This window comes from Sinocyclocheilus rhinocerous, unplaced genomic scaffold (genome assembly GCF_001515625.1).
Source record: "Sinocyclocheilus rhinocerous isolate Xijiao unplaced genomic scaffold, SAMN03320098_v1.1 C35360776, whole genome shotgun sequence".
In the NCBI taxonomy this organism is placed as follows: Eukaryota; Metazoa; Chordata; class Actinopteri; order Cypriniformes; family Cyprinidae; genus Sinocyclocheilus; species Sinocyclocheilus rhinocerous.
This window is the reverse complement of record NW_015748748.1, coordinates 1-453: the sequence shown is the minus strand read 5'-3', so window position 1 is coordinate 453 and position 453 is coordinate 1. Positions and strand designations below refer to the sequence as shown.

Here is a 453-nt window from a genome sequence, read left to right as displayed (position 1 = left end):
GATTAAAAGCGCTCATTCTCCCTCTCACAGGCAAAGATGTAAGTTCTTTTCGTAGGCTAAACACATTATATTTGGATAGTCTGTATGAAGTGCTGATGTGTTTTACATGTGTTCTTACCGTTGCCTGTTCTTCATTTCAGAAATGCCGTTACTCTAAACTGGAGAAAGCTGATATTTTGGAGATGACCGTCAGATTCCTGACTGATACTCAATCCACACCGGTCAGTTTTCTTCAGATATAGTTTCCCTTTCATCTCATATTATGGTCATATGATGTAAAATAGTTTCAAAGCAAACTAAATGGTATGTATAGGCTATTTCTGTTTACAGATAGCGCCGCTAGCTTTAAAGAGGGGTACACAGCTTGCCTCCAGCGCGTTTCAGCGCACCTTCCGCAAACCGGCCTCGACGCAGAAACCCGCCATCGCATCAACGAGTTCATCCAGCATTCAG

At 42.6% G+C, this 453-nt stretch overlaps 1 protein-coding gene across 1 annotated transcript; it reads left to right on the top strand.

The window, feature by feature from the left end:
* Nucleotides 1–5: 5 nt before the first annotated feature.
* Nucleotides 6–445, top strand: LOC107734829 (transcription factor HES-2-like; the record flags this gene model as incomplete). Its single annotated transcript, XM_016546736.1, has 3 exons — nucleotides 6–38; nucleotides 141–225; nucleotides 331–445. Coding segments are annotated over 3 exons (233 nt in total), but the record flags the coding sequence as incomplete, so codon positions are not given.
* Nucleotides 446–453: the final 8 nt, after the last annotated feature.